The sequence below is a fragment of the Saimiri boliviensis genome, chromosome 5, assembly GCF_048565385.1.
Source record: "Saimiri boliviensis isolate mSaiBol1 chromosome 5, mSaiBol1.pri, whole genome shotgun sequence".
In the NCBI taxonomy this organism is placed as follows: Eukaryota; Metazoa; Chordata; class Mammalia; order Primates; family Cebidae; genus Saimiri; species Saimiri boliviensis.
Genome location: NC_133453.1, coordinates 66,564,915 through 66,577,313, shown reverse-complemented (window position 1 = coordinate 66,577,313; position 12,399 = coordinate 66,564,915). Strand labels below are relative to the sequence as shown.

General features: G+C 38.5%; 1 protein-coding gene and 1 non-coding gene across 5 annotated transcripts in view; both read left to right on the top strand.

The window, feature by feature from the left end:
* MAP3K20 (mitogen-activated protein kinase kinase kinase 20) overlaps positions 1-12,399 on the top strand; it is a 197,048-nt gene that overhangs the window by 128,993 nt on the left and 55,656 nt on the right. For all 4 annotated transcript variants that reach the window (XM_039469825.2, XM_003921859.4, XM_074399461.1 and 1 more), the window contains exons 9-10: positions 1,572-1,646; positions 7,437-7,543. In XM_039469825.2, the coding sequence (XP_039325759.1) occupies positions 1,572-1,646; positions 7,437-7,543 (182 nt within the window). The remainder of the gene's footprint in view (positions 1-1,571; positions 1,647-7,436; positions 7,544-12,399) is intronic.
* Positions 11,895-12,001, top strand: LOC120364394 (U6 spliceosomal RNA). Its single transcript, XR_005579656.1, has one exon. It is a non-coding gene; the product is annotated as a U6 spliceosomal RNA (small nuclear RNA).

Genomic DNA, 12,399 nt, shown 5'->3' with positions numbered 1-12,399 from the left:
CGAATGCTCATTCTATAACAATTATGTTAACAACCCCTTATGCTCCTTTGAGGTGAAATTCAAGGGTACCATAACTACCTACACACATTATATTGTAAGTTAACATAATGCTCTAACCGTAATATAAAAAGAGAAATAAGGCCGGGCGCGGTGGCTCAAGCCTGTAATCCCAGCACTTTGGGAGGCCGAGGCGGGTGGATCACAAGGTCAAGAGATCGAGACCAACCTTGGTCAACAAGGTGAAACCCCGTCTCTACTAAAAATACAAAAAATTAGCTGGGCATGGTGGTGCATGCCTGTAATCCCAGCTACTCAGGAGGATGAGACAGGAGAATTGCCTGAACCCAGGAGGCGGAGGTTGCGGTGAGCCGAGATTGTGCCATTGCACTCCAGCCTGGGTAACAAGAGCGAAACTCCGTCTCAAAAAAAAAAAAAAAAAAAAAAAAAGAGAAATAAATGACAGATGTTTTCCAGCATTCAAATGCTCAAGCATGACCACACTAGAGGAGATAAGGGAGCAGTTTTCGGGGATAAATAGAACTCAGCAACTACAAATGCAGCCGGATGGAGTTGGGTTGTATTAATGATTCCATTACCTAGGGAGTGGCACTGTTGTTGATATCTGTCAGAAGAATCATGCAAGAATTAATAAGCCTTTATTTTATTTGGTAGAGGCGTTCTGCAAAGTTCAGTGTATCTTCAAACTATTCAAAAAATACTCTGTGTTTATTTGTAAATTAGATTCTAGGCCCAGAAAATTATAAACCTCACTGTTTGCTTGTTTTACTTACGTGAATGTAAATGGGGCCTTTGAAATTTTGTGGGATACAAAGGAGTTCTTGGTCATGCAGGATGTTGTGATATATTGAAGGGTCTAGCATTCCTGACCTGTTATGCTTAAAAGTCAGTTGCAACCCACCAGTCTCTAAAACAAAAATGCTTCTGTGGAATACAGGCACCACATGTTCTATGAGAACTACTGTAGGATGTTAAAACAGGACCCATCCTCATATTATAATTTTTGTTGTATTGGGTCCTTACAGTATATGGGTTTGACCAAAACAAAACCATAATCAGTCATAGGTTCAGATGATCTTATTTACCAATGAGAAATGCACAGTTCTTTAAAATTCTCTGATCTGTGCTCAGATCTTTTCAGAGTTTTATACCTACTGCCAAAGCTAAACTGGTTTCCTATTTACCTGGCCTGTTACATATATCCTAAGTTTCCTATGAAAGAACAATGACTTGTGGTTTTATATTTAGTATTTAAGTTCCAACTGGTTCCTCTTCTGTAGTTTTAGATATTTGATGTTTTGTTGCATTAGTTATACTGAACCTGACTTCTCCGTTTTCCACAGTTGTCTTTTAAGAAAAATGAGTCTTTAGAGATTACAGATCTAAACATAAATTCTCGCCTGTCGTATACTAAACAATGGAAGCTTTAAATTTCACATCCTGATTATGTTCTTAAATTAACTCTATTACGAAACTTCAGATAGTGTTTGCTTACCTTAATGAAACAACCCGGTGTTTTGTTTTGTTTTGTTTTGTTCTGTTCTCTTTTGTAGAGATTAACCATTCCGAGCAGTTGCCCCAGAAGTTTTGCTGAACTGTTACATCAGTGTTGGGAAGCTGATGCCAAGGTATACATATGTATTTTTGCTATTGTTTAGAATTTTGAAATTTCTCGTTTGGCTTTCTGTTTTTAAAACTTAGGTTACTAAAACTCATTACAAAGCAAAGCTGAATTGATGCTCCTAAGAGCCCCAGATTGACTGTTAAAGTTTCCTATTGACATCTGCTTAATCTTGATCTCTGGTGACTCATTATTAACTCATTCTTACAGCACACTTTGACATTCTGGAGTCAGTAAAAATAATTTTATTTTTTAGTAATAACTATTGCACCTATATGCTATTGAGATGGCTAAGACATAGTACTTATAATATGCCAGGCACTGTTCCACACACTTCATGTATGTTCATGCATTTATTCCTCAGAATCTCTCTGTGAAACAGAGGCCACAATTACCCTCATTTTACAGATGAAGAACCAAGACATACAGAGGTTACGTCATGAGCTCAAGGCCATACAGCTAGTAGGGAGTAAGGCTGGACATGAACTAAGTCTGGCACGGTCCCTGCTCTTAACCACTGCACTATTTTGCATTTCTAGCCAAAGAGCAAGGAAAAGTAGTACTTCTAGAGAATCTTGATATGTACTCCATGTCCAGCTTCAGTGATGTTTTTGAGCTATCACAATAGAGTTGGAGAAATTCCAAAACTTAAGCTTTCATGTGGTTATCACATTTGAGCATGAATGGCCCATTTCCTTTCCCTGCAAAAATCATTTTAAAAGACTCTTGTATACATATGGAAATATTTACAGATAAAATGATAGGCTAGTCTTGGATTTGCTTCAAAATAAAGTGAAGGGAAATGGATGATGGTATAGATTAAACAGGATTGGCCATGATGATTTTTGAAGCTGAGTGATAGTATATAGAGATTCATTATATTGTTCTCTCTACTTTTGTGTATTTTGGAATTTCCCATAATGAGTTAAAAAATAAAAAATATTCTCACAGATTAAACATTAGAATAAGAGCAGTTAACTCCAGAAAGACATAGAAATGTTAGTTTAAATTTGTCCAGTTTTTTGTGGAAATAAGAGGTATTACAACTGATCTTTTAAATAGAGACTAGAAAGAAAGACTAAAGAATCCAGTTTCTTACTGAATTTCAGCACTGTTCCAATCTGACCCCCAAGAAGAATGAATGGCCATGAAATATAGTCTGTTCTTCTACAATATGTTTCTTTAGTGGGAATAACTCAGAAGCCACTGGCGAGAATAGAGACTGGGGACTACGTTAGAGTAACTCAGAATTCACGTTGATTGTTCAAAATGTTTCCCAACACATTGTTCCACACTGAGCACAGAGTATACGAATCCACAAGGCAGCAAGGGACCCAGTGCTGTGAAGCCTGTTCACTCTACGTGCTCCTTCTTGGCTTGGCTTAGCTTGACTTGGAAGAACTTGTTGCTGGTTCTCCTAGCGACAAATTGTGCTGTGTACATGTTGCAAAAATCTTTGCTTTTACTCTTTTTTTTTTTTTTTTTTTTTTTTTGAGACGGAGTTTCGTTCTTGTAACCCAGGCTGGAGTGCAATGGTGCGATCTCGGCTCACCGCAACCTCCGCCTCCTGGGTTCAGGCAATTCTCCTGCCTCAGCCTCCTGAGTAGCTGGGATTACAGGCATGCGCCACCATGCCCAGCTAATTTTTTGTGTTTTTAGTAGAGACGGGGTTTCACCATGTTGACCAGGATGGTCTCGATCTCTTGACCTGGTGATCCACCCGCCTCGGCCTCCCAAAGTGCTGGGATTACAGGCTTGAGCCACCACGCCCGGCCCTAGATTTCCTTTACCCTTTATTTTTTAAGCAGAGTCCTAGCTATTCCTAGGTTTATTTTTACTAAAGAATCATGTTTTTAAACTGTGTTACTATCTTATTTAGGATTGTTGTTCATTTTAATAGTATTTGATGACCAAGTTGCATGGTCTTTGAATGGTCTCGCCTGCTCCTGTTTAGGCCCTATAATTTTTACTACATGATTTTGCAGAATGGGGATTTTTAAGCATTAAGAGAAATGCCTACATTTTGCAGCTAACTCAGTAGAAACTATATGCAGGTATTTTCAAGCTTGCTTTAAAACATTTTTTTTTTTTTACTGTTAAAATGGTATCATACTGCCCCTTCCCCACCCTTCCTACTAGTTATATGTCCATTGTGACATTTAAGTCATTTTGGACATATGTTTCTCTGATACATAAATATTTTGCCTGAAATTATTTGCATTGGGTTTGATTATTGCAACTAGATCTCTATAACTCTGATTACACTTAAGTATGCAAAGCAAGTTTTGAATTTCTTAATTGAGCACTCAGTACCACGTTAATTAAAATTCTCAGAATGTACATTTGTGGGACATTAATGAAATGATCCTGTAATCACCTTACACAACAAGAACATTAGGCCCAGTGCTGAAGCCATGCAGCTGGCATTTCTTCAGCATGTAGTAAGCTAGCCCTTCTTCAGGGCCAAAGAAATCTCGCATCCCAGCCACATGAGGTATAAAGGAAGTTTAAAATTGATTTTTGTCTTCTAAATTCATGACATTTCATTCTGATTAAACAATGGCATGCCCCCGTATTTGATTTGGTCGCATACCTGGCCACAGCCCACGTTTCCAGCTCTCTCACTGCTGATCTCCTCTAGACATGCCTTCCATACTTTCATTCCCCAAACATGGTCTCTTCCTTCTTTTCTTTCTCCCCGAGTACTTCATCAAGCCTTCCTTGGTTATTCTGTTTACTCAACCCCAGGCTTAGTACTTCTTTTCCTAAACCACAGTCTGGGCCTTACCTTCCTTGTACAGCTGTATTTTTAAAGACATGTTTTCTTCCTAGATGGACTACAAGCTTTCTAAGGATGTAGAGGTAGTTGTGACATGTATTTCCCTATAGCACATTAAATCGATATAGACAGTAGATGCCCAATTTGGTTGCCTGACATAGGCAGACCACAGTAAATTTCCTGAGAGGTACCTCCATGTACTGGCTACATATATGTAGCAATTCAACCAGAAGTTAGTTCCAGTCCTATGCACATAGGTAGAGCAATAAAGTACTTTCTTTTTTAAAAAAAATCCTTAGATTTATAGAGTATTAACATCTACTTAAAAAGTCAGCCCACCTGTAGAACTAGTGTTCTTTTGCAATGAGGGTCCAAGGCAGGGGCGGTGATATATGCAAGAGAAAGCTGGTATTAGGTAAATGTCAAGTCTTTTTAGTGGCTTACAACAGGTGCTCAGAATGTTTTATTTAAGAGAAGGAGAAAGAAAGGAAAGGTGGTATTTGTTCAGGTCCTAACATGACATTTCTAAATAAGGAAATAAATAAGTTGGCCGGGTGCAGTGGCTCACACCTATAATCCTAGCACTTGGGGAGGCCGGGGCAGATTGCCTGAACTCAGGAGTTCGAGACCAGCCTGGGCAACATGGTGAAACCCCATCTCTACTAAAATAGAAAAAATTAGCCAGGCATGGTGGCGTGCATCTGTAGTCCCAGCTATTCGGGAGGCTGAGGCAGGAGAATCGCTTGAGCCCGGGAGGTGGAAGTTGCAGTGAGCCAAGATCGTGCCACTGCATTCCAGCCTGGGTGACAGAGTGAGACTCTGATTCCAAAAAGAAAAACAAAAATATGTTAAAGTCGTGAGTTTAATCCCTTACATGATAAAAGATGCTGAGGAGTTTAAGAACAGAGCCCCCGGTTCTATAACTTGATTCCTGTTTGATGCTGGGCACTTCCTACTCCTCTGAAACTTATTGTCCTTACCTTTAAAATGAAGATAACAAATAGAGAAATAATGTATGTAGATGCTTCACAAATGGTCCTAGTTTTTATTTTAACTTTTAAATAAGCAAAGCCTATGTAATGCCTAAAAGGAACCTAATCCCCTTCAGAGGAATTTATATAAGAGCCTAGACCAAATGTATTCAGTAACCAGAATACTCATTGAATATTATTACCACAAAAATCTATATTGTTATCACCTCTTAAATGTTCACTTTGATAACTTCTATCCAAGAGCAGGCTCTGACTATAAAATTAAATTTTTTTCTAGGGATGCTGGTCATCCAATTATAGAAGAGTTTCACCTTATTTTAAGAATGATTAAATGTAGGGAAAATTATTCTTTAAAAATTAATTAGCTCCTCCTGCTGCTTTTCCTTGCAAAATGAAAATCCTTTACTATATAATTAGTTCTTATGCAAACTATTAGAACATTTTTCTGGCCAGTGACATTATGGCTTATGCCTGTATTCCCATCACTTTAGGAGGCTGAGGTAGGAAGATCACTTGGGACAAGGAGTTTGAGACCAGCTTGGGCAAGATGGCGAGACCCCTTCTGTACAAAAAAACTAAAAAATTAGCCGGCCATGGTGCCAAACACCTTTAGTCTCTACTACTTGGGAGGCTGAGGCAGGAGGATTGCTTGAGTCCAGGTGATTGAGGCTGTTGTGAGCTATGATCACGCCACTGCATTCCAGCCTGAGCAACAGAGCAAGACTCTGCCTGTCTTGAAAAAAAAAAAAAAATCCTTTTAAAACCCAGTACATGCTGGGAGAAATTAAGAGGAGGACAAAATTAAGATAAACAACACTTTTCAAGCTTCCTATTTAAGGCACTTTTTTCTTTGCTTATTAGAAGCCTGTATATCCGTAACATTTCTCTATGAATGCCCTCTTCTAAAGACACAGGCACACACATGCACACAAGTGCCCTTATTCGCGAGAAGAATAATGGCAGAACTCAATTTATATCCTAGGTTTTTCTATTTCTGAGAAATGGAAAAATTGCTTTTCTTAGTAACGTAGGAAACACTGAACTCCTGAGAGCAAGCCACCTCAACACTGTTTCTTGTTTTGGTGCTCTTAAATTAAAATGCATGTTTTAATTGCTGCAGCTATAATTTGTTCAGTAATGGTGTAATTACGAGGCATGATGAAGACAGAATGTGCATCATCCTTTTTATTATCTTTCTCTCTTTTTGTTTTAACCTTTTGTCTCAACCTTGGCTAGAGTCAAACACACTTAACCACTGCTCATTTGTAGTGGGCAGTACCTTAGTGTCTAACCACTGCAGCCAATTATAACAGAAAAGAAATATTGAGAACAGTGAAGTTATGATGGCTTTAAAATTGGGGGACTTTTTTTTTACTTTTTTTTTTTTACTTTTAGATTCAGGGGTACATTGCCAGGTTTGTTATATAGGTAAATTGTGTGTCGTGGAGGTTTGGTGTATAGATTATTTCCTCACCCAGGTAATCTTCATACTACCTGAATTTTGTTTTCTGACAAACCAATGTGGACAGTTTTATTAGTTCCAATAGATTGATAGGTAGATTTTCCCCCAACACTTTATCATAATCATTTTCAAACATAAAGTGGAAAGAATTTTACAGTGAACACTAACATATCCACCACACACCCTCTACCATTAACTTTTTACCATATTTACCACATAGATTTTTGAAGAACTTTTAAAAACTCCTTTTAGGAGTTCTTAATCATAACTAAAAGAATTAGTGTTCTCTCTTCCTGGAAAAAAAACACAAATTATCCCAGCCTTAACACCACATGAGAGAAAAACATCTGAATCTCACCTTATGAATAATTCACTGAAAATAGAGAATACGGTTCCCTAAACCCGAGTGATCTGATGATTGTAAAATAACTACATCAGGACATTGTATCATGTTTTATTTTGTTATGGTGGGTTGAGTTTATTAATATGCTTGTAGGTACCTATGTTTTCTCTTAAATATCTCCTTAAGTCCCACCGAATGATTACTTATTTCCTCCTCTTCAGAAACGGCCATCGTTCAAGCAAATCATTTCAATTCTGGAGTCCATGTCAAATGACACGAGCCTTCCTGACAAGTGTAACTCATTCCTGCACAACAAGGCGGAGTGGAGGTGGGTAGCCCTGACACCCGGCCATAGTGTCTGGCTTTGAATGACCATCACTCGTCTCAATAAAGAAGAGAACCAGAGGTCTTAATGACAGTCCTGATTTCTGAGCATGGCTTAGGGAAAAAGCTTTTTTTTTTTTTTTATGATTTTGGAAATCTTGTAAGTCCTGCATTTCATAAGTAAGCAAGAGTGTTACTTCAAGGTTGTTGCCTTGTGTAAGTATTTGAAAAGAATATTGAGGCTGGGTGCGGTAGCTCACACCTGTAATTCCAAAACTGGGAGGCCAAGGTGGGTGGATCACCTGAGGTCAAGAGTTCAAGACCAGTCTGACCAACATAGAGAAACCCCATCTCTAATAAAAATATTAAAAAATTAGTTGGGCATGGTGGTGCATGCCTGTAATCCCAGCTACTTGGGAGGCTGTGGCAGGAGAATCGCTTGAACCTGGGAGGCGGACATTGCAGTGAAGCTGAGATCGTGCACTGTACTCTAGCCTGGGTAACAAGAGCAAAACTTCGTCTAAAAAAAAAAAAAAAACGAATACTGAAATTGTATCTTCTGAGACAAAAGATGGTTACCAGACATTTCTCTGTGTTTACTCTTTGTTAGGAAGCTTTGGCCTCTGTTCCATAAGAAACAAGAATACTGTTTACCTTGAAATTTGCAGAGCACTTGTGTCTGCTAGTGGAGGGGGATAGTGAGAACACAAAAAACACTCTTAGAAGAAAACTTTGGTTGTCATAAATCCTATTAAAGCTTGTTAAACAAACTTAGTAATGAGAAAACTGTATTGTATGAGTGGAAGAGTAAACCCAGGATCAAACATTTAAGCCAAGTCACATGATGCATGAATATAAATAGCATGTTTGGAAGCTGACATTATTCCCCCCCTGACTCAGCACAGATTTAGGTAACTTCATCTCTGCTCCAGATAGCCATGGCAGTAACATGACGCCTTACGCCATCTGCTGATGCCAAGTGAATACTGCATGCACTTTGAAAATTACTGTATTGTTTACTCCTGTTGCTAGATATTTCTTTGGGCTGTTGTTTTATAATAACCTTATTAATTTTTATTCCTTTGAAATATCTATATAGCACCAGTGAGGTAAATAAATTATTTCCTAATTCAAAAGTTATACAGTGAGCTCAGGTATAGGTATGAGAGACTTCTTTCTGGGCTGAGATAATAAAACAAAGCATGTAAGTAATATTTGTGTTTTGTAGTAAAAGATCAGTATACCTGTCATCAGATCACTCTCCTTTAAAATCCATATATGAGTTCCTATTACTCTTAAGACAAAGACCAGAATACTTAGCATGGTGGCTCATGCCTGTAATACCAGCACTTTGGGAGGCCAAGGCGGGTGGATCACTTGAGCCCAGGAGTTTAAGACTAGCCTGGCCAACATGGCAAAACCTCATCTCTACTAGAAATAGAAAAATTAGCCAGGCGTGGTAGCACACACCTGTAGTCCCAACTACTCAAGAGGCTGAGGCACGAGAATTGCTTGAACCCGAGAGGCAGCAGTTGCAGCAAGCTGAGATCATGCCACTGTTCCCCAGCCTGGGTGACAGAGTGAGACTCGGTCTCAAAAAAAAAAAAAACCCAGAATACTTAAGAAGACTTACAAGACCCTCTGTACTCTGGCCTCACCAGCGTCAGCTTAAGATCATTCTCCCCTTAATTTCTAGCTTTCAGTCCCTCAACACATGCATATTTCTCCCCGATTAAGGGTCTTTGCAAGTCCAGTTTCCTGTCTTTAAAACTTATCCCATTTTAGCTGCACGCCACATCTGCTATCACACCCCACCTTAACTCCTGTTCATCATTCACATAGCAGTTGAATAACACATCTGCAGGGGGACACTTGCTGACACCAGGCCAGGCCAGGTTCTACTTTATGTGCTCTGAGAGCATCTCCTTCATAGGCTTTACTGCTATTGGAATTAAGAAGTACTTCAGCAGTTAGTGTTTAATGTGTGTCTCACTGGCTGAAATGTAAGAGAGGCAGACAATCATGTTTGTTCATCACTCACAGCATCTAAATGTGCCCTGAACACAGCATTTGCCCAGTAACTATTTGAGGAAGCAAGGGAGAAAATTACTATGGTAGTAATAATATAAAAAGACATTATGATATTATGCAAGAGAATATAAGTTGGAGATTTATATTCTCTAATTTATATTGGAGAATATTAATGTAAGTTAACTTGTTTGCCATGACAAAAGTACTTCTTATATTTATTTGTTCATTACTCATTCATTCATTGAACTTCTGCTGGTGTGAGAATGACTGCTGCCATTCTGGTACTGGGCTGTAGCAATGAGCACAAGAATCCCAGGGCACATGGAGCTCTCCAGCCCAATGTTAAACTGTTAAATATATTAAAAACTCACTTCTATTTTGTTAGGTATTATGACAGAGAAATACTAGAGGTCTGAGAGTATATAACCATGAAATTTGATCTAGTACAAGGATGTAATAAAAGAATTCTAGAGAAAATGCTATTTGATCTATTATCAAAGGGATTAGTAGGATTTTAATACCAAGCTAGGGAGTTTTTTAAAGTAAGTCAACAAATCCAGGTGTGGTGGCTCACACCTGTAATCCCAACACTTTAGGAGGCGGAGGTGAAAGATTGCTTGAGCCCAGAAGTTCGAGACTAGCCTGGGCAAAATAGAGACCTCATCCCTACTCACAATTAAAATTAGCTGGGCAGTGTGACCCTAACTCCCAGCTAATCGGGAGACTGAGGTCGGAGGATCACTTGAGCTGGGAAGGTCAAGGCTGCATTGAGCCAAGATCATACCACTACACTCCAGCCTGGGCGACAGAGTGAGATCCTATTTAAAAAAAAAAAAAAAAAAAATTGGAAGACTGTGCAAAAATGTGTGGACACTTATTCAGCAAAGCATCATTGAGAAGGATAAATCAGAAATGGTATAAAGTACAATAAACAAAAATAAATTTAAAATGACGATATCTCCATGCATATAATAATATGGTCATTCCTAAAAACACAGGTCTGATCAATGATTTAAAAGTTAAGCCTATAGTCTAGTTTGTTTAGAATGATTCTATTTTTTATAAAATATATATTATTGTGTATATGTACATAGAGAAAAGTATCAAAAAGTCAGTGTTATCACTGGGCAATGGGATTACAGAGACTGTTTTTTATTTGTATTATTTTATTTCCTAGTTCTACATTAAGCACAGGCTAGTTGAATGATAAATTCAATTTTTAAAATGCTTGAAGATGAAAAGTGAAGGAAATAAAATTGATGATTGAGAATGGGGGGAAAAAGAGGTAAAATAGTGACGTACTTTAGTAAAAGGCATACAGTTGCCTAGGGGGCCTCCTTATCTTTCAGGAACTGTTAATCCTGTTCTGAGAACTGGAGAGAGAATATATATCTTGACCTGAACTAGTAAACCACAGTTTGAGAAGCAGCAGAGCTGTTTTCACTGAAGTAGGCAATTGGTTAAAAACGGAGAGGACTATAATAGTAATTTTAATAATAATAAACACAGTTGTCACTTATTAGGTTCTTACCAGATGCTTGTACTTCATTTAGATTTTCTTTTTTAATCCCCATAGCAACCCTAAATTACACGACAGATGCAAAGGTAAACTGAGTAACTTGCTGAAAATTACAGTGCTGGGATGGCCCTGGAAACAGAACCCAGGCGGTCTGGTAACACAGGCCTGCCCTTGCACCCATGCTGCGCAGTGCAGTTACTGACATGTGGCCGTTGTCAGGCTGTCTTCTCATTAGAATGCAACATTCACTTAACTGGATTCCTTTTTAGCTAAGAGAAATATTACAGGGCATGATCATTTTAGGTTATGAAGGCAAACGGACTGTCTAACTCAGTGTCAACCGCTGAAAAGAATTACGTGTTTCTACCAGATAATCTCAACATTTCAAAAGACAACACATTCAGACTACTCCCTTTTCCCCCCACAACATTTATCTAGTGTCTGAAACCAACCGACTAGTGTCCAAAGAGTGTTTTAGTAAATTAGAGTCACAGTGATCACAGTGAAGCCTGATTCCAATCCTGCTGTGGTGTTTCTGGCAAATGATTATTTTCTGGTAGAGCTTCCTCTACACATAGACCAGATGCAACTTGTATTTTTAGAAAATTGGATGGTTATTCTGAAGACTCTTTTTAAAACTACATTATTGCAAACCACATAAAGTGAGTTCTTTCCTTTGACCTAATAAATCATAGAAACAAAATCTAGTGTCAGACCTTTCCTTATTCATCAGATCTTCAGCTAGTCTCTCCTCCCATTGACTTACTAGCAATAATGGCAATGAGAATTAAGAACGGAAAATGGAGTGCTCGCCTCGGTGGCACGTATACTAAAATTGGAACAATACAGAGAAGATTAGCATGGCCAGTGTGCAAGGATGACATGCAAATTCGTGAAGTGTTCCATATTTTCTTCCATTTTCTAATGTCCAAGAGTGGGGAAACTGAGGCCCCTGTAAGTGAAGGCACTGACCCCACTGAGGAATATTCCTACTTCCAAATCCATTCCCACCTCCTCCAAAAAAGAAAAGAAAAAAAGCAGAAAATGTGTCATCCTGCTGGTCCTGTTTTAGATTTTCATTAACCATGTGATTGTAGATCTGTGGTAACCTACACTGAACAAGCCATGCCGTGTTGTGACGGCATTCAGATCTGTGTCTCTTGGCAAAACATCTTATGGGTTGTGTTTCCCGTGGTGACCAAAGTACTCTCACTCTGACATGCCTTCTTAAAAACAAAAAAGCAGAGATCAAAAATGTAACCTTTGCAATTTATGCAATGTTAGCACAAATCATGTAATATATAACACTA